The 19,528-nt window shown below is 29.4% G+C and overlaps 2 protein-coding genes across 5 annotated transcripts in view; both read right to left on the reverse strand.

Annotated features, from left to right (window-relative positions):
* Positions 1-10,685, reverse strand: part of LOC112682078 (molybdenum cofactor sulfurase 2) — a 33,300-nt gene extending 22,615 nt beyond the window's left edge. Inside the window, exons 1-3 of one of the 3 annotated variants that reach the window (XM_025552544.1) lie at positions 10,497-10,685; positions 6,257-6,413; positions 3,771-3,907 (exon numbers count right to left, since the gene is read on the reverse strand). In XM_025552544.1, the coding sequence (XP_025408329.1) occupies positions 3,771-3,907; positions 6,257-6,413; positions 10,497-10,554 (352 nt within the window). In that variant the 5' untranslated portion in view covers positions 10,555-10,685. Of the gene's footprint in view, positions 1-3,434; positions 3,520-3,764; positions 3,908-6,256; positions 6,414-10,496 lie in introns of those variants that run through there. The other 2 variants (XM_025552543.1, XM_025552545.1) reach the window with 2 other exon arrangements.
* A 2,990-nt stretch (positions 10,686-13,675) lies between these two features.
* The window catches only part of LOC112682101, a 78,745-nt gene continuing 72,892 nt past the window's right edge, over positions 13,676-19,528 (reverse strand). Inside the window, exons 6-7 of one of the 2 annotated variants that reach the window (XM_025552582.1) lie at positions 17,833-17,945; positions 13,676-14,303 (exon numbers count right to left, since the gene is read on the reverse strand). In XM_025552582.1, the coding sequence (XP_025408367.1) occupies positions 14,173-14,303; positions 17,833-17,945 (244 nt within the window). In that variant the 3' untranslated portion in view covers positions 13,676-14,172. Of the gene's footprint in view, positions 14,304-17,751; positions 17,946-19,528 lie in introns of both variants that reach the window. The other variant, XM_025552581.1, reaches the window with a different exon arrangement.

Consider the following 19,528-nt stretch of genomic DNA (forward strand, 5'->3'; position numbering starts at 1 on the left):
TCCCATATCTATATCCCATATCTATGTCCCATATCTATATCCCATATCTATATCCCATATCTGTGTCCCATATCTATATCTATGTCCCATATCTATGTCCCATATCTATATCCCATATCTATATCTATGTCCCATATCTATATCTATGTCCCATATATTGTCCCATATCTATGTCCCATATCTATATCTATGTCCCATATCTATATCTATATCCCATATCTATATCTATGTCCCATATCTGTGTCCCATATCTGTGTCCCATATCTATGTCCCATATCTGTGTCCCATATCTATATCTTTATCCCATATCTATATCTATATCTATATCTATATCTATATCTATATCTATCTACATCATAGGATGTAGGATATATATGTATGTATATGTATGTATATATCTATATAAAATAGAACCTTTTTTGTAACCCCCTAACCCCCTTTTTTTGTATGTACGCGCATAACTCAAAAAGTACCCAACGGAAACAGTTTTACAGTACAGATACAGCACAGTTTTCAATAGGTCTAGATTCAGGGAAGGTTAATACAATTATACAATTTATTCGTATAACTAATTAATAAATAATTAAGTTATATAATAAGTTTATTAAATAAAATTAAAAAATTAAAAAATTATTTGTTCCATACATCCGAATATACTTAAATAGCATAAAATTATCGCTCGTGCACAGATTTCTCTTGCGCAATGGCACTTTTGAAAGATTTCAAAGACAGCGACTCGAGTTCAAACCACGATATCAGACACTTTTTTTTTTGCATTTTTTTCCCACTTTTCACTCAACTTATCTTAGTTTTGTGCTTATATTACTTATATTACTTTTATAAAAACGTTTTTATAAAAATAAATAAAAAAAATATATATATATTAAAAATAAATATATAAAATACAAAATAATATATCTATATCTATATCCCATATCTATATCCCATATCTATGTCCCATATCTGTGTCCCATATCTATATCTATGTCCCATATCTTGTCCCATATCTATGTCCCATATCTATATCTATGTCCCATATCTTGTCCCATATCTATGTCCCATATCTGTGTCCCATATCTATATCTGTGTCCCATATCTATATCTATGTCCCATATCTATGTCCCATATCTATATCTATGTCCCATATCTGTGTCCCATATCTATATCCCATATCTATATCCCATATCTATATCCCAAATCTATATCTATGTCCCATATCTATATCCCATATCTATATCTATGTCCCATATCTATGTCCCATATCCGTGTCCCATATCTGTGTCCCATATCTATATCTATGTCCCATATCTATGTCTCATATCTATATCTATATCTATGTCCCATATCTTGTCCCATATCTGTGTCCCATATCTGTGTCCCATATCTATGTCCCATATCTGTGTCCCATATCTATATCTATATCCCATATCTATATCTATATCTATATCTATATCTATCTACATCATAGGATGTAGGATATATATGTATGTATATGTATGTATATATCTATATAAAATAGAACCTTTTTTGTAACCCCCTAACCCCCTTTTTTTGTATGTACGCGCATAACTCAAAAAGTACCCAACGGATACAGTTTTACAGTACAGATACAGTACAGTCTAGATTCAGGGAAGGTTAATACAATTATACAATTTATTCGTATAACTAATTAATAAATAATTAAGTTATATAATAAGTTTATTTATATTAAATAAAATTAAAAAATTAAAAAATTATTTGTTCCATACATCCGAATATACTTAAATAGCATAAAATTATCGCTCGTGCACAGGTTTCTCTTGCGCAATGGCACTTTTGAAAGATTTCAAAGACAGCGACTCGAGTTCAAACCACGATATCAGACATTTTTTTTTTTGCATTTTTTTCCCACTTTTCACTCAACTTATCTGAGTTTTGTTTGTAGAAACATAATAACTGAGTTATTTCTGTATAGTTCCTGTGTATATGTATGGACCGTATTTCTTTTTTTTTTTTAGAAAAAAAACAACGTCTACAACGTCTACAGTGGAAGTGGAGCACGTTCTCGACGTATTAGTGTTATATTGAACAGGCGCACCAAGCGAAAAAATACGTACGTACGATTAAAACGATATGTCACGGTTGGTTTTTGAAGTTGTAGTTACCGTACGTTTGCATTTTATGCCTGTTCGCGCAATCAAAATAGACCAAAATACTCACACTGGCAGTGACATTACGCGTTATCGAATGCTATTGACTCTTATCGTGCGCGCGGTTGATAATCACAACACGATAATAATAATTGATTCTTTGAGCGCACAGTCGAGACACGTCGTCAGTCGTTTACCAAGTCGTCTAGGCAGTTACTGCGTGTTACGTGTGATCGCTCGCCGTACACCATCGTTGTTATTATTATTATTATTTAAAAATAGTAGTGTGGTGCTAAAATAGTAGTGTTTTATATTACCATCCTATTTTACCTTTCCACCTATTGTATTGTTAGCCTTTTGGCAAACAAACAATGCCTAAACGAAAGTCTACTATAGGACGTAGTACGGCAAATGCTAAAAGAGTACGCTTAGTACGTAGCAATGAAAATTCTGTTGAACGAAACAATAGACTTTTACAAAATCGTGAAAGAAATAAATATTTAAGAAATGTTAATGCATGGTTTAATAAAGAATACTCTGCAATGAATTACGATTTTACTATTGATTACAAAAATGATCCGATGGTTACATTAGGTGCAATGTCTATTGTTTGTCAATATTGTTTAGCTCTAAAATGGAAAGATGAATCTAAAAGAATGTTAAATGGATTTCTGTCTGTGTTCTTTATGCATTCCTAAATGGCTGAATTAATTGCGATGAAATTTGGACGAAGAGGTATATTAGACTTATGAGCAGACGATAGGCTAAGTTAAAAAGTGATAGACCAAACCTCGAGAGGTGCTCAAACAGACATTTTGAGATTTATGATAGAAATTGTTGTTTATAGATGGTTGCCATTAGTTTCAATAATAATAATAATTAGTACGAAAGAAATTATTATCCCTTAATTTGTTATTATTATTTTTTATTATTTGTTTCCATGGCACGTACGTCTGTGGCATTAAAAGTTTTTATTGCTATTTTGTGTTTTTTGTTCTTTGTTTTTATATCGGCTACGGAGTGTACGAGTTCAGCTAGTATCTATATATTAAAAATAGGATTACATTAGAGAAAACAACTTTTATTTAGAAAAATACAAAATAGACTGTCTGTTGAACAGGTTGGTTGTAAAACCTCCTCCTAATTTACGCCACTGGTTCTTACTCATATAGTTTCAAACTGTCAAAACTGACGTAAATATATATCTCGAAATTATATTTTTTTTCTACCAATTAGTTTAATTTTAAATATAAATTTTTTTTTTTTTTTGGGGGAAGGAGTTGCCGATTGAACCCAAAACCATACCTTTGGCTGCGGCCTTATTGACAGCAATCGCCCATTTACTATATGTATTGAATAAAATAAATTCTTTCATAAAATCTGCTCATTTGGCGTTCATGCAATTTTTCTAGTGACCTTGAAGGCATCCGTATACTCTTGCTGGCTCTGAAGATACGGGAAAACATTAAAGCAAGCAAAACGTTCAACAGAGTTCACACATAAGGGCACCTAGGATACATGTTTAGTATTGTTACCGGTTCTTTTCGATGTGACGATAATACACGAGTCATCCGAACAACAAGTACCCCGTTGCATACGACTACACGGCTACCTCACAAAATATTTACAACGTACCCTTACTGGAGTTTTTCGTCCCATGGCCGTCGTCGCGATCGTTCCACGCGAAACACTCGGCTATGGTCTTCAACGCTCCGGTGGCGCCCGACGTGAACACAACGCTGTACTTCTCGGGGTCCGTGTTGAAGTGTTTGAGGATCCTGCAACGGAAACGTGCGCTTTTTTTATGTTGTCATACACCAGAACGGGAACGCGACAGCCAGTGGCAGCTGTGTTCGATGTTGCCCCCGTGAATTTCATGCGATTCGCCAACGAGTACGGTATTTAAATCAGAGAAACGAACGACCGCGTGCATATGGTAGGATTTGTGTTTCAGTCGAATTAGACCGAAGACCCGATCGAATTGCTTTCAAGCGAACCTAGAAAAAATTTAGTTCGATGGATTTTATTGGATGGATGGTACTACTGGTCTTTTCATTGTGGCTTTCCGTAGTCAATAGTCAGATGAGTCGCACATGAGTCATTCAGATACGAATTAAAGATTTAATTTTTACTACCTTGATATTTTTACGGAGGATCTTGTTCATATGGTTCAAATCGGTTTCGTTTGTATTTTTTTCGAGAGTTTTCACTAAAACCTAAAGACGTTTCACTCTCTTTTTTATTTTTTATTTTTTGTTCTTTCATTATAACTTTTGAGTTTAACTTGAGTTTTATGAAAATTTAATCAGACGTTATTTCTATTTGTCATTCAGCATTAACATAATGAGAGGAAATGTATTGTATATCTTAGAAGTCTAGTTGATCAGGGATTCGCGTGTGCGTGACCTTGATAATTTTCTTAAATCACTAATACTCTTTTGATGTCAGCAAATATGTTTTACTTATATTTATTAATCACTACGCGTAAATTCGATTTGGATTTTGACAGAGTGAAACGTAGGGTATAATTTAAACATACGTTTTAATCGTCCAAGAACAAGTCGCGACTATCATTAAATTGGATACTATAATGCTTAATAGATAAAAACAAGTTTGAATATAAAAAACCATACGTTTTCGAAACAAACTTATTCGACGTATTCAAATAAATGTATTGAGATAAATCAGTTGTATGATATGAATGGATCCAGTATAATGTTAGATAAAATTATTATATTTTAATGAAAGATTGATGAAAAATACGAACATCTTTTACTAACTCAAATCAGTACAATAATTGTTGTATAATTGTATGTATATTTTTGCTATTTTTCATTTTAAAAAAATTATGTTTTATGTCGTTGACACCTAAATTATTAGAAAACTTACGCACAAAATATAATTAAATCAGATAACCATGAAAATTGTTGATGACTCTAATTTTGAAGTACCTAATCAATTAATTTTACTTTAGATGTTAATTGAAAAGATTTATCGTTTCCCAGATTAATTAACTATATCAAGTAAATATTGTTATATGCTTATTAGTGCTTAAAATAGAATGCTTACAGTAACTATTAATTAGGCTAAAAGTTACGGAAGCGATTAATCCTTTAACAAAGAGAAAATATTATTTTTTTTTTTTACTTTGATACGTTTGTGAAATAATTTATATACGATATTAATTTTAATAACAACTTTTAATTTAATAAAACCAATTATAACATCGTTGATATTACACCATAAGAACATATTTTATTATAATAATTATTTTGTATTATTAATTTAATTTAAAATTTGTTATTTTTTTAAAAAAAAAAAAATTGTTTTATTATTGATGACATGTAATATATTCGTAGTTTCATTATTACGCTCTGAATTTAAAATATACAACTATACAAATATTATGATAATTAAATAATTATATTGATAGGTGTTTGAAAAGTTTTGTTAACTATGCTGTTTTTATATTCCAATAGCTATTAATTTACTGAAATGTAAAAATAAACTGTAAATTGGTAAACAATTTGTATAAAATAATATATATTTATAGCAGTTATTTATCTTATTTATCTGTGCAACGAAAAAAAAAAAATAACGATTATTTTTTTTACCCCCTCCCCCCCAGAGCAAGATCGAATGTATGACACTGCACATATCTATCTGTTATTTTAATTTTGACGTAAAAATCTTTTTAAAAGAAATATTATTTTAAATAATATTAATATAAAGTCGAATAATGAGTTATTATTTATATTTGAACATTATTTATTAAACGTGTCAGTTACATTGTGAGATTATGTTCTCAATAACACTATTATATTATATATGGGTGTTTAGTGTTTATCGCAATATACTCTATTATCGTTACCTTTCATATTTTATCGAGTACTTACCATAAGTAGTATCGCTCGAATGTTCTATAATATTATGGTTTATGGATCATACTTTATGTTAAGTAGGGTAGATATAAGTAACTACGAAAACCGTGTACGAAACATGATGTTAGCTCAGCTCTTCGGTTGAATGTTAAATCTAGCGTTTTCGTTGTACACTTTTATTTCGAAACGTTTTGGATCTTGTATTATCGTTTTACTGAAAGTCAAACGGAATTTCGATTTACGTACTTGAATCGAATACTATTGATGAGTTCTCCGCAAGCTGACGAAGGTTTACCGGACGAATGTGGATTTCCATATAAGTGCGTTTTCAAATCCTTCATAACATTATTTATCTGACTGTCAGCATACAAAGCAGAACCCGCGTGATCCAAATAACAAACTCCTTAAAAAATATATTATTTAACATGAATATGGTTGGTAATAAATTTGTTTTTTTTTTTTAACTAAAAAATTATTTGTAAATAACTATAAGATAAAGAAATGTTCAACAAAACTTTAATTTAATGTTTATTTTAAGTTGTTACTTGTATTCGATCTAGAGTTTAGAATCTATATCGCATACAATTAACAGTTTCTAGACGACATATGTGTATATTTATAATTAGTTATCTATATATATATATATATATATATATATACCTGTATACATGGAAAGAGCCCAAAAAATAAGATAAAAATGTATTAATATGTACACAGTAAGCAACTAAAACTAAAAAAGAAGGTCATGATTGACAGTGCGTATTATTTGGATAGTTGAAGAGTTATATAGAAGTTATGACTGACGAACAAATAAGGTGAGAAGGGACTTGTCGCGTATTTGTGCGTGTCAACGTAGTGCCTAATTATTCTATGATTTTATGTTATGCAACTCATAAAGTATGAGTAATTGTAACATGGTGTTTTCAAAAACAGTGAATAAATGTAAGAAAGTATATTTACATTCGTCAATTGTTAAAAAAAAAATTATTACACTATTATAGCCACTATGGTAACAATGTCTATGTAAAAATTGATCAATAATTTTAACTGTTTCAACATTAATTTGGCCGATTGTTAAAAACGGGCTGTATATGCTACATCTGCAATTAAAGTCCGCGCACACCTATGATAATCAAGGTCACGAATAAATATATATTTTGTCAGTAGATCAGATTAAAACCAATATGGGAGGCGGGGTGCAAAATAATTTTACGTTCTTATGCATATTGATAAATAAATATGTAAGTAAGAATAAGAGAAAACATTTTTTTCTCACTTCGCTTAGACATTCATTTATTCGATTTCACATTTTTATTGAGTTTCAAACTGTATTGATGTACGATTCCAATTATATATTTTTGATTTACAATTAAATTAAAATTATGTTATAATAAAATCAATGTTTACATAACCTAAATGAATGTATTATAATATAGGCATCTGTTTACAAGTAAATATACGTAAATTAATATGATATTAATTATTATCTGTATAGCAGCGTTTTTTAAACTTTTTTATCAGTGTAACCCTTTTTGATGTACACATTTATCCTGGAACCCCTACTTTTTTTTTTTAGCTTTTTAGATTTTTTTTTTTATTTCTAAATGTATTATAATCATATACCTAATAATATTGTGTTAAAGGTCTTTAATTCAAAAAATATGTTTAAAATTAAAATTAAAACAATAATAATTGTATACATATATATATTATAATATTTTAATAATAATTACTTTAATTAGAATAAATATAAATTTAGACAATTCCATATTGCTTATACATTGTTATTTAATGAACAAAGATTTTTTTTCAGTTTTTCACCATTATTGATCTTAAGTTGGAAATTTTAAAATAATTTTATTAAAAATTTTTAAAAAATTACTTAAGCTTCGCGGAACCCTAAAGTGATCTTTGCGGAACCCCAGGGTTCCGCAGAACACAGTTTAAGAAACGCTGCTGTATAGTATATATTTTATTTTTATTTATTTATATTTATTTAAATTAATATCAAATGATTACTGGGCCTCACTGCGAAAAACTCGTGTGGAGGCCCAAATATAAACCTAATATGATGTACTATTTTAGAAAAAAACACAGTAGGATATATCATTATTTCATTATTGATAACTCTCAAATTATATGTTAAAACTCCTATATTCTTAATTTTTAAAACATAATATCAGTTCGCCCGGGACAAATGTCTATTTTGCCTCATCTTATTGCGCCCCTGCAGTAAATACGTCAATTGCATTATTAAGTATATTATTTATTAACGGACTGGTTATTTTATTTAGTGTGAGATAACCAATAGTAACAATTAGTTTTGCCGTTTATAATATAACCATTACATAATAAAATGACTAATAAATTGTTTCAAAGTTGCACGAATGGCGGTACAAAGGTGTAGATATTAACGGTCAACATAAATATCAAGAAGGTATCTGAGTGAACGTATATTTCATGAACTTCAAGAGCCCGAATTTGATGTCCACTATAAATATAGACTCAATTTGGGGGAGCTTATGTGTGCTTAGAATACCCAATTTCGAAGTTAGAACCAACTAATGTTTTCACGTTAATTTATTTTTAAATAGTCATCACTCATGTGTATTCAAAAGTGTAGTTTTTATGTATTGTACCTATATAAATTTATAATTTAAATAATAGTTGTGGAAGTTCGTTCTTCATCCTTTCGATTCTTGGATAAGATAATAGTAATGGTTGTACAGAGTTTTAATAAAATTATAACTCATTTCTTTAGTTTTTTAAAACGATTCTGAGAAAATTTCAGTTTAAAAATATACCGTTTATATATTTTACAATTTTTAGTCTAATTGTCAATAGATTCTTTTTTTATTAACCTGTTTAAAATTTTGTTGGACGAAGAAGAAATTTTTTTAACCAAATATTCAAAACATTTTGTTTTATCTATATCTAAAGTTTCATTCTGATTGGATTGACTAATTGTTTTTAGAAAATATTTGATGTAGAAAATGTTTGTGAAAACAGTAAATTCCGTAAAAATGGTATAATAATATACTTAAAAGTTTATAAAATAAAATCGTGGCTTAAGGTTTTTGGAAATTTTTCAGTATCGTTAGGTATAACTATAATTATACGAATAAGGTAATATTAAATGTTCAAGTCTAAATATCCCAAAATAAAAATTTAATTACATAAAAACTTTCATAAATAAGGCATTTTTAAAATTCTATACTTAAACCAAATGTACTTAATTTGTTTTTAAAATATTTTCAAATATAAAAAAAATGTCTTTGATATAAGGTAGAAGTTTCAAGTTTCTAGCAGCATTACTTTTAGAGTTATGACTAAATAACTAAAACCTGAAATGTGAAAATATTGTTTATAGAGCATGTTAACCGTCTTTATTAGTTTTTTTGGCAAATTTTCTTTGCGCATGGAAAAAAGATTGAGATTTTGAAAAAATTATCTCTTTAAAGTTTTAAACTTTAAGCCACCACATATTAATTTTTGAATCTTTAAAGAAGCTACTAGAGACTTCTAAGCCAATATTTCTATCCAAAAAAGTGTTTAAAAAAAGAAAAAAACATTGTTATAAAATTATAAGATCCTCCGTTTCACTTAGAATCTTAAAATAATCATGCGATATAACATTTGTAGGTATATGCAGACGGGTTATACGTGTAATTTAAATATAAAACCAAATTGAATAATTTAAACTAAGAAATATTTAAATATTAAAATATTTACTAAATATTCTAGTATTTTTTGAATTGTATGGTTTATGGATGTCTATAAGCCTTAAGGAACATGAAAAATGTAGAGTGGCTTCAGCACCCTCAATTTTTTCATTAAAATTGTGGCCCTGAGAAGTATAAAATATTTTATAATAATTTAGTTCAATAACTTATGGTTAATTAAAATACCTCGTATATTTTTCAAACAAAAAAACTAAAAAATTACAAGTTGCCTATCATAAGTTTGAGTAGAATTACGCTAAACGTTCATGAAAAATGGATGAAGTACTTACGTTCCCCGAGTCACTTTAGTATGAACACATATTTTCATATAATTTATAGTTGATGGAATATATAAACCTGTATATATACATTCATTTTGACTATTAATATTTTATTTTGAACGAACATAAATAATGAAAAAAAAAAATAACACTGAACAGCTTTGAAGGATAAAATATGATTATAATTAAGTTGGTATTATTATTTGGTAGGTATACATAATGCTTAATAACTTAACTACTAATACTGTTTTGAACAACTTTATGGTAAAAATATGTATAGTCAAGACTTCATTAATCGGTGTAAGAAAAAATAGCTATAAATATTTTGTATAAAAATAAAGTTTAAGGAAAAATTGATATTAAACTTACGAAAAGAATCTTTTAAAACGTTACTGAACTACGCGTAAATACAAAAAAGTTAAAAGCTTACTAAAGCACCAGACTAATTATAAAAATTATGTCTGTCACGTTAAAACGACTTACCTTTCAATCTATCAAACTCGTTTCTCATTAACTCGGAAGCTTCTATTTTCGAAAACATTTCTAGTTTTAAAATACAATACTAGCGGTTTGAATCGATTAGTGAATATACTACGAGTACGTATATACAAACCGCGCTAATTGTATACTAACGTTAACGAATTGCGGACATGTTTCAATAAAACAAATGGGATAGTAATAAACGACAGAAACCGACAGCTGCCGGATGCACTCGTCGTGGAGGAACTTGTAAGACTTTCGCTGCCCGTAATATTACGTAAAACACGTGGTCGCTATCACTGCAATTCGCTGCCGTCCGGAATGAACCGAAAAACCTGTATACCAGTAAGACTTCTTTTCTGTACCCACACCGACCGAACGACCGCGGTGTGCCACGAAGTATGAACGGCAGTCCGATGCGATTACGGAACAAATGAACAGTGGAACACGCGCTCGTGTGAAGACTGGATATCTTTTCTGGTTTTTTAAATTCGACGCAAGTTGGTTTAACGTTATATTTACAAAATTGTATAAATTTAAAAAATTGTCGTGTTTGACAGAAAAATACAATGCTGATTATTATATATGCGTGTATAAATTTTGTTAGGTTAGCCAAAGATTTTTTTTTAAATTTTTTCGTCTATGAAACCATCGTTTAAAAATCATTAAAACTGATGAAGAGCAAAAATATTTTATATTTTAAAACTATGTTCGGAAACTAAAATAGTTTGGATTTTGTTTCGAACTATTAGTCGCAAACAGAATTAAAAATATCGTATAATCAGTTCAAATTTATATGAGCACATACACATGTTAATTTAAATCCCGTTTGTTTTGCTCAAATAAAATATATCTAAATATTATAGATCATTATAGTTCATACGAAATCGTGATTCCAAAGTTAATTAATAAGTGCGTCATGGAAGTTCTTATATCGAATCAATGAAGTATCACAAATCGTTTTGATCTTAAATTTTCTTTTGAATAATAATTCAATTTTGATACAATGATCGAGGCTGATTATGATATTGATTACGGTCATTTAAATATTATATTTTATTTTATTTTCAGTAATTTAACAGATCATTTAATCATTAAAACGAGTAGTTGACGATAGAGTTACCAAAAACTATCGCGTCTGAGTAATTATTAAATTATAGTGAAGCGTTTCTCGTCGAATTTCGTGATAAAAATTTTTGATGAAAATTCAATATTGATTATTTTCGTTGCTATGGCCAACAGAAACGATTAAATTTTAATAACTAACATAATCGTGTGGGGCGCGAAGTACACATTATTATTCATTGTATGTTTTATATTTGATGAACCAATGACCATTATTTTGAACAATGAGTAATATTTTGACAGGAAATTTCTTTTAAAAGTATATTTTATTCATAATAATTATGTTCGTTGAATAAAATAAATACTTTTTTTTAACGATATTGAATTTTGTATAATAGTTATTAATCTCGTATTTCAATAAAAAAAAATATTTATCTTAAAGGTTTGAATTGAATTTAGTTGAAGTCGAAAAGTAAAACTGCCTTGCTTTATATAAAACACAAATTTATTTAAAATATATATATATATATATATATATATATGACAGTCACAAAATATTAGTTAAAAGTAATGTTTAGATTGTTTCCCGAAAAATCCTATATGCTTTAAGTAAATAACATTTACGGTTTTGATTTGGAATTTTACATTGTTCAGTAGCATAATCCTATGGTCGTGTTATAAAACCCAACTATTGTAAATAGTACGTTGATTACTTAGGGTGGCAAAACTGTAATGAACAAACTTGTACGGGAACCGATATCCGTCTTATAATTTATATATATACTCGTTTCGATTCCAGTAGGAGGCTCCATAAATTCAATGCTGAGAAAAATCCAAGGGAGGTCTCGATGTACGTTTGCGGTGAATTATACTGCACTTGAGTAAATATATTGATTACGATTTGTTTCAAACAATTTTTCTATCCATCTATAGTAGTAAATAAGAACGTACTATAATGCCTTTGAGATATTTCTTTATTGGATTGGAGGAGAATAATAATAATAATAATAATAATAATAGGATAAAATGATTACATTGGTTAAAACGTACAGTGGTAAAAATATTACAAAAATATCGCTAGTATAAGTATTATAAATTAATTATAAATACAATTTAAAAATAAAATTGTGAAAGTGCTGTATATTACCTTAATCTAAACAAATTCGACTATGTAAAGAAATAATACAACATAGTTTTTGGTATGAGTAATATTATAAATTTATTAATGTATAATATACTAAGTAGATAGTTTTAGTATTTGTTACAAAAAGGATGAAAACGCAATATGAACAAAAATTACATTTACAAAAGCAATAAGCTACTTTTAAAAGTCTACATTTATTGAGCAGTATTTTGCGAATAAGTTATCATTAATTATGGGTAAAACTCTAAGGACATATAATTGTGATTTTGATTATAATATATTTAAAAATCTACAGTTATTAATAAGAGTAATATATAATAGATGGCAATAATTACAATGACGAAAAACAATAAGAAAAAACCGTTATTTTTATTTTAATTTACGCTTACAAGTTCTAAAACGTTTGCAGACTCAAGAAAACCTTCCCTCTGTTTTCTTAAGTCTCTATGATCGCTTTAGATCCCTATAAACGGTTAAAAATAATGGTAAGTCCATATTATTTTTCTGTAATGTATTTATAAAGTTAAATACATGTGTTATATCCTATGACTAGTATTTTTATTATATATTAGTATTTATTTTTATGTAATATAAACTTACAATCTAAAGAATAAAAAATTACAATTATGTATAATTACATTTTATTAATTATTATGATCATTCTACATAAACGCATCAGCGTACTAAATTATATTATATCGTATTATTTAAATAAGAATTAAAATGTACATATTTTATAGTATACTCAAAAGAAATAAAAATGTCTATACATTGTTAATTGATGGATGATACGTCATATAAGTAAGTATAATAATTAATATTATAGTATATTATTTAATAAAAAAGTGTATTAATTGTACGAATATTTTAAAATTTCGTGAGTCTAAGAATCAATATATATTTTTATAAATAAATATATGTATTTGAATACATAAATATATTACTTATATTAATATAGAACTCATAGCGTAATAATAATTATATTATAAGTACGTTAAATTTAAAATATGTAAGTAATACAAATTCATGTTGTAAAATATTTTTGTTGTGTTAATAAACGCTCTCGGTTAGAATTCCGAGGGCCTACATCTAAGCATCGTGAGTTTCAAGTATTAAAATAGTTTGAAAAATATAGCACGCAAGTCATTTGCGGTTTTTCAATGTTTTTATTTATTTATTTATTTATTTTCCTAAACGAATAATTAAATGTACGCATTTGTTTGCTTGAAGATACATGTTGTATTTAGATTGAAAAAAGGTTAATAAATCAATAAACCAGTGGCCGTGGTCCCGAAAGCGATCAAGCTCATTTGCGGTATTAAAAAGAGAGAGAGAAAACAAAAAACATCATCAATCTCGTTGGAGAATAAAAACGGTGGTATTGCGAAGTTCCGACACCGCGGCGTGAAGCTGTACGCATTACGTAATAATGTGCGGTGATGTTCAGACGTCGTTTTGGATCTTTCGTGTTCACACGACGGGTTGTATGTCCACCACTACTGAAGTTTTTGGCTCCATCGGAAGTGCCATAGGACTTTTAGCCGTCGGAGACCTCACGGCTTCTGTGTTGGCACCGTTGTTGTTGCCGCGCACACCACGACCTGAACAATATTGGACAGGAAAAGAACAAACGATTATTTACCGTTCCGATACGCACGCACTACATTATTGATATCGATTTAATGATGATTATTGTACGATGAAGAGAATAAATAGTGTATCGATAATGATTCGAATCAAAATATTTAATCCGAGCGTCTAATAATAATAATAATAATAATAATAGTTGCCCGGATATCCGGTACTCTACGATAGAATTAACAAGTGTGCGTAATATAGGATTCATGCAACATACCTACCGTTTTTCATGCTATAAACTATTAACAGAACAGCGACAGATACGTGTGAAATAATCAAATAGTAAGACAAACAAGAGATTTTGAAATGTATTGCATTTGAATCGTGTAGACGCGTTGCGTTCACGTTCAAACCGAGTTTCAAGCGTTTTGAAAATAATCGTACGTAGATGGTATTATTTGGTATAACGTTTGTACCTGTTCTCGATACCGGTAAAATTGTTTAATTGTTAATCTCGTTTAGTTGAACCGATTAGTGATCCGTCGAGGAAGAAAAACAATTCAAAAGTTCAAAACTAGCGTAATGTAATATGAATTGTATTAAAATAATAATATTATATTGTTTTTCGCCTTTAAATTTTTTGATCATCAAGGAACTAAAATTTATGAATATGGATATACTCTACGCATTTTGTTTGAAATAAATTTTGTTTTTGACCAAGTACAATACAAAAAATGGAATATTTCAAAGGAAATATTATTGCAAGTAATTTCACGGGAACACTACGCCATCACCTTATACTAGTGTACTATTTTCGTTTATATTCGTCATCTCGTGTTTCATTTCCAGACTTCGAGCGCATACGACGATGTTATGTATAATATGGTTTGGAATTAATGAACCTTTTAAACACAGCAGTCGTATGGAAAAAAAAAAGCAATTTGTTTTGAGGGATTCAATGTTCGTGTTTCGAATGTAAAACCGTTTGTTTTACTAATAACCTCTAAGTGAATTTCCGCGGGTATATAATGTAGGCAGACGCTTCGAGTCAACACAATTAAAAACGCACTTTCGTCTGTCATACAGTACGCGTTTGCGTACCTACTCATAACGAAGTTATGAAACGCGAATACGCTGCCTGGAGTTGATAATGATAAAGCTCAGGACTAGGTTGAAATGTTACGAACAACGCTGCGAGGAAATGCAAACACAATAACTTATCCGCATGTACACATTGTACACAAATATAACGTTGGTACTGATGCAATTTAACAATATACGAGAACATTGGTAATATAAGTAAACGGACTAAACATAATACTACGTATAATACATCTCGTGGTATCAACGCGATATACCGTCGTCCGCGTTGCCTAACTATTTAAAACGGTTATCGGTGTAGATGCACGTATCGTTGAACGTAAGCACTGTTCATAGTAAATTACCGTTTACTAGTATTTATAATTACTGATCTTATTAATCGTAGGTGTAAATGTGCGCCTTTTAATGCAATATACAGTACTACAATATTACATCTCTAGATTACGGTGTACGAAAATCATTGCTTGAACGTGTGTTTCGTTTGAAAAAAAAAATTTTAAACTAAACACAACATATTATTAAAGCGCTGTTCAGGATTCGTCGGTCAATAAGTGCGTGCACGTCCGTCGTACGCTCTCTGCGTTCACTCAGTTACATGAATCACAAATATGTTTGTCGATGATGTATGTGAAATGGAGTACATGAGATTCGCTATAAAGTGTTCGGCATACCGCAGGAAGGTAAGAGTAAATACGATTCGCCAGTGACAATGTAATACCACAGATCAAATAAAACAAATAAATAAAATGTTTTATTTAATCTGTAGTAATACTTTATTATTATTTTTTTTTATCATTTTTATCTTCTACGTATATGTCCATTTCGCCGGGACCGCAGTTGATAAAATTACCAAAACCTACGGTTTACCGTTACATGCTGTATCAATCGATAATCACATACACATATACACACATAAGTGAAAAGAAATTTTTTTTTGAAACCTTACAATGACGTCGTTGTTTGTGATTAACATTTTTCGGTATCCGCAAGCAAAACACTATACATACTTCTTTGATTAAAATATCAAAAAACTTTTGCAACTCATGTGTTACATTTTTTTCCGTAAGTCGACGCCGCTTACATTTTTCATTAAAATCTTAAAAATCCGAACTTCACAAACCCCGAATATCGTACTTTCTCTCCACACAACACTCATTCGTTCAATATTACAATAAAGTACTCACTGCATTTAAGTTTCAACGTTTCTCGGTCACAGTTAAGCATATGCCATTTTGCAATATATTTGCAAACATATGAAAATATCCGCTGATACTATCAAACAGTCACCAGTCGATTAATATCGCACGGCTTTCATTTAATAACCGTAATAAAGGTCTTGATAGTATTGTTCTTGTCATATGGATACACATCAAACAGGCGATTCGGCAAGGCGTTGATATTAATTTTTCGACTAGCGTGTTTGGTATGCTTATTGAAAATGTAAGGATAGTCGTAAACATCAGTTAACAATACAAATAATATTTTATCACGTTAATATTTTATGAATAAAATAGTTGTAAATTATGATGTTCGAGGTACAAATGGGTAATATGTATGTATGTACGCAGCGGTGCGAATTACTCATTATAGTGCCCAAGAAGTCCATCGTAATAGTTTCTCATAATTTATTTCGTATGTATATACATTAACATAAATATATATATTATATGTATTCGTTTACAACAATAATGTGTTGTAATATCCTTCTGAGATTCGTAGAAGTATATTTAATTTTGATTTTAATTAAACACGTTAGGTATTACACTACATTATTCATTCAGTGTTATTGTGAATGAAACGAATGATTATGATGTGCATTGTGTACAAACGTTATTTCAAACATAGCAAATCCAAAATGTCATCATATAAGGTAACGTATCCACCCGCGAAAACAAAATATATCACGCAATGCATGTCTGAGCCAATCATGGAAGGGTTTATAAATTTGCGAACAATGTATATCTCATCGCCTTCGAACAAAACTTTTTAAGCTAATCTCGGCTGTACATATAATAATATATTAATTTTGAATGTACGAGGTTAAAAGTTATCATAAAACAATTCATTTATTAGAAATTCGAAGTATTTTAGAAGTTATTTATTTAGTATTCAATTTTATAATCAGAAAAACGTTAATTATTGTTATTATGAGTTACGTTCAGAATCCGGAAAAGTTAATAAAATAAGTCTTGTTCAAGACACAAAATGACTATCAAAAAAGTGCTTGTGTGTATGTGTACGAGACGGAGAGAAAGAAAGAGAGAGAAAAAGAGAGATTGTATGGTGTGTGTGTATGCGTAAGGCGTGGGTTTGCAATATCCACGGAGTAGACGAAGAAGCTGTATATAGATAGAGATAGAGGTTTCTAACCTAAAGAAGGCGATTGGGGCTTCAACGAGGCCATGCTTGGTTGTCTCGAAGGGGAATGGGTCTTTGTACTGGATTTGCTACCTCTACGTTCGCTGGTTGCTCCGGGCGGCGGCTTGTTGTCCCTCAGCAATGACACGTTCATCAATCTTGGGTTGGGCGTGTTGAATATCGTACGGTTTTCCCTCCAACGTGCCCTGTGAACCAACAATGATTATGTTAGTTGCTTCTCCTAGCCAACAGTTATATTATTCCTCAACCATACGATTTATTTGGTGGACAAGAATTACTTTGATCCCTAAACTAACCTAACCTAATCTGGAGGACCTGTGGCGTATTTGGAATAATTTTTTAAAGTGAATGAAGGTGCAAAATATGTAAATTTGATTTCGAAATATTAACGTCAAATTATTCACCATTCTACTCAAACAACTGAATTAACTATAAACTATAAATTTTGATAAAAATAAACAATTTGCACAGAATATTGATTATTGAATATAACTATAGATTTTTCTTTATTATCTACAGATATGATTATAATATAGAATGTGATATTGATGTTAGAAATAGTTTTAATTATAATTAAAAATTGGGTACCGTATTTGGGGGGGGGGGGGAACGCATGACAAGCGAGTAGTCATAAAAATGGAATTTAACATATAACCACAACTTCCGTATAACAGTAAAAACAAAAAAAAAAAACCTCAGGAAGGAAAAATTCCACAATGCACCTCCACACCAATATGCTATTACGGGGAACCAATTAGGACGCGCCTTTCCCGCCGAAACAAATCACGGTGGTTTGTTATTCGTGTTTCATCAAATTGCGAATATGGCGTATTTAGGCACCGGAAGCAATGAAATATATCGTGTGTCGCGAAATGTGATATTTTTTACTACGTAAAATACTATAATCTGCTTGATACATGATACGAATAGACTGATGAGCCGTCTAAACCGGTTTAAATTGGTTTGTTCAATTTCAGAATGTTTAATCGTTATAGATCGTACAATTTACATGTCCGTTAAAAATAAAATTTTTCCACTCTATTAGACAATCAGTTATCAATTATATGTTTATATTTTTCATTATAATTTTATTTTTTACACGATCATTTATCATTACTGTTATTATGTCATATCAATGAGTAGTGATATTAAACAATTAAACATTTGGAGTTGAATGCGTTATTAGGCTTTAATGTTTTTGAAGATGATGCATAGAGACCGATTAAATAAAAAATGTCATCTTAATAGATTTTATCCGTTTTCTCTTATGCCGATAGTATATTGTTGTGGGTTATTGAAAACGTTTAAATGTCATAAAACGAATTTATATGAATTTACATTTTTTTATCAGCTAAAAATGTGATTTATTTTTCAATAAATTTAAATTTAGATCCGTGAACTGCTTAAACATATGATGAGCTTTTCAAACAAGTGTGGTGTGGAAAACCATTTTAGTTTGAAATCATAATACGATCAAGTTTTACTATATATTAATCAGTATTTACTGTGCATACGAGTATATTGTAGACTACGGTTGATATCAAAGTTTAACCTTTTGATTATCGAAGCAGTCAAGTAGATATTCAATTTCATTTTTAAACTTTAAAAAAAAAGTTAAATTTTCCTATTACAAATTCTAATTTGGTAAATATTTCTCCTAAGGAATTAAAACCAATTTCATTTATTTGTAATTATTGAGATTTTATCTTAAACCAAATTATATAGATAAAATAAAGATTAAATAGAAATACCCAAGTTCTAAGAACAA

The sequence above is a fragment of the Sipha flava genome, unplaced genomic scaffold (genome assembly GCF_003268045.1).
Source record: "Sipha flava isolate LNK unplaced genomic scaffold, YSA_version1 1_pilon_pilon, whole genome shotgun sequence".
In the NCBI taxonomy this organism is placed as follows: Eukaryota; Metazoa; Arthropoda; class Insecta; order Hemiptera; family Aphididae; genus Sipha; species Sipha flava.